Source organism: Octopus bimaculoides, chromosome 12 (assembly GCF_046866305.1).
Source record: "Octopus bimaculoides isolate indiv1 chromosome 12, ASM4686630v1, whole genome shotgun sequence".
NCBI lineage: Eukaryota > Metazoa > Mollusca > Cephalopoda > Octopoda > Octopodidae > Octopus > Octopus bimaculoides.
Genome location: NC_142939.1, coordinates 65594750 through 65595354, shown reverse-complemented (window position 1 = coordinate 65595354; position 605 = coordinate 65594750). Strand labels below are relative to the sequence as shown.

Sequence of the window (605 nt, the reverse complement as noted above, 5' to 3'; positions counted from 1 at the left end):
AGAATATCTTTGTTCTGAAGCGAGACATTGGGTAGAATCTGAGAAGATAATCATATAGAAACAGCAGAAGACAAACAGTTCTCTGAATGTCAACATGGTGAACTGGACAGAGATAGAGCTGCAGAACTTATATAAATTGCATGTAAGGAAAATAGAATAGGATTAAAGCAAGTGGATCAAACGTTTATATGTCTGTCTTGCCTTTTCATTACAGATACGGAAACAATGACGAGAAAATAGTTATATATAAGGTAACAAGGTGCGGTTGGTTTGCTGATTGCTGATTGGTTAATTTGGCTTGTCGTTCTACGTATGGATGTGTGTGAGACGGAGAGAGAGATAGAGGAAGATAGAGGGGGGGGAGATAGAAGAAGACAGCGGGGGAGATAGAGAGAAAGGGAGAGAAAGGACATGATTGCATGTCTTGATATCATTTGTATAGCACAACATGGTCAGGTTACTTGGTTGTGATTGCCTGTTATCTTGTAGATCTCTGTATGTGTATGTGTGAATGTGTGAGCGTGCGTGCGTGTGCATGTATGCGTATGTTTGTGTGTGTGTGTGTGTGTGTGTGTGTGTGTGTGTTTTATGTATATGTATACGGT

The 605-nt window shown here is 40.2% G+C and overlaps 1 protein-coding gene across 1 annotated transcript in view; it reads right to left on the bottom strand.

Moving 5' to 3' along the window:
- Positions 1–231, bottom strand: part of LOC106884471 (uncharacterized) — a 12305-nt gene extending 12074 nt beyond the window's left edge. The window contains exon 1 of the mRNA XM_089361232.1: positions 1–231. This exon is cut by the window's left edge and continues 239 nt beyond it. Within this exon, the coding sequence (XP_089217358.1) occupies positions 1–96 (96 nt within the window). The 5' untranslated portion in view covers positions 97–231.
- Between the last annotated feature and the right edge of the window lie 374 nt (positions 232–605).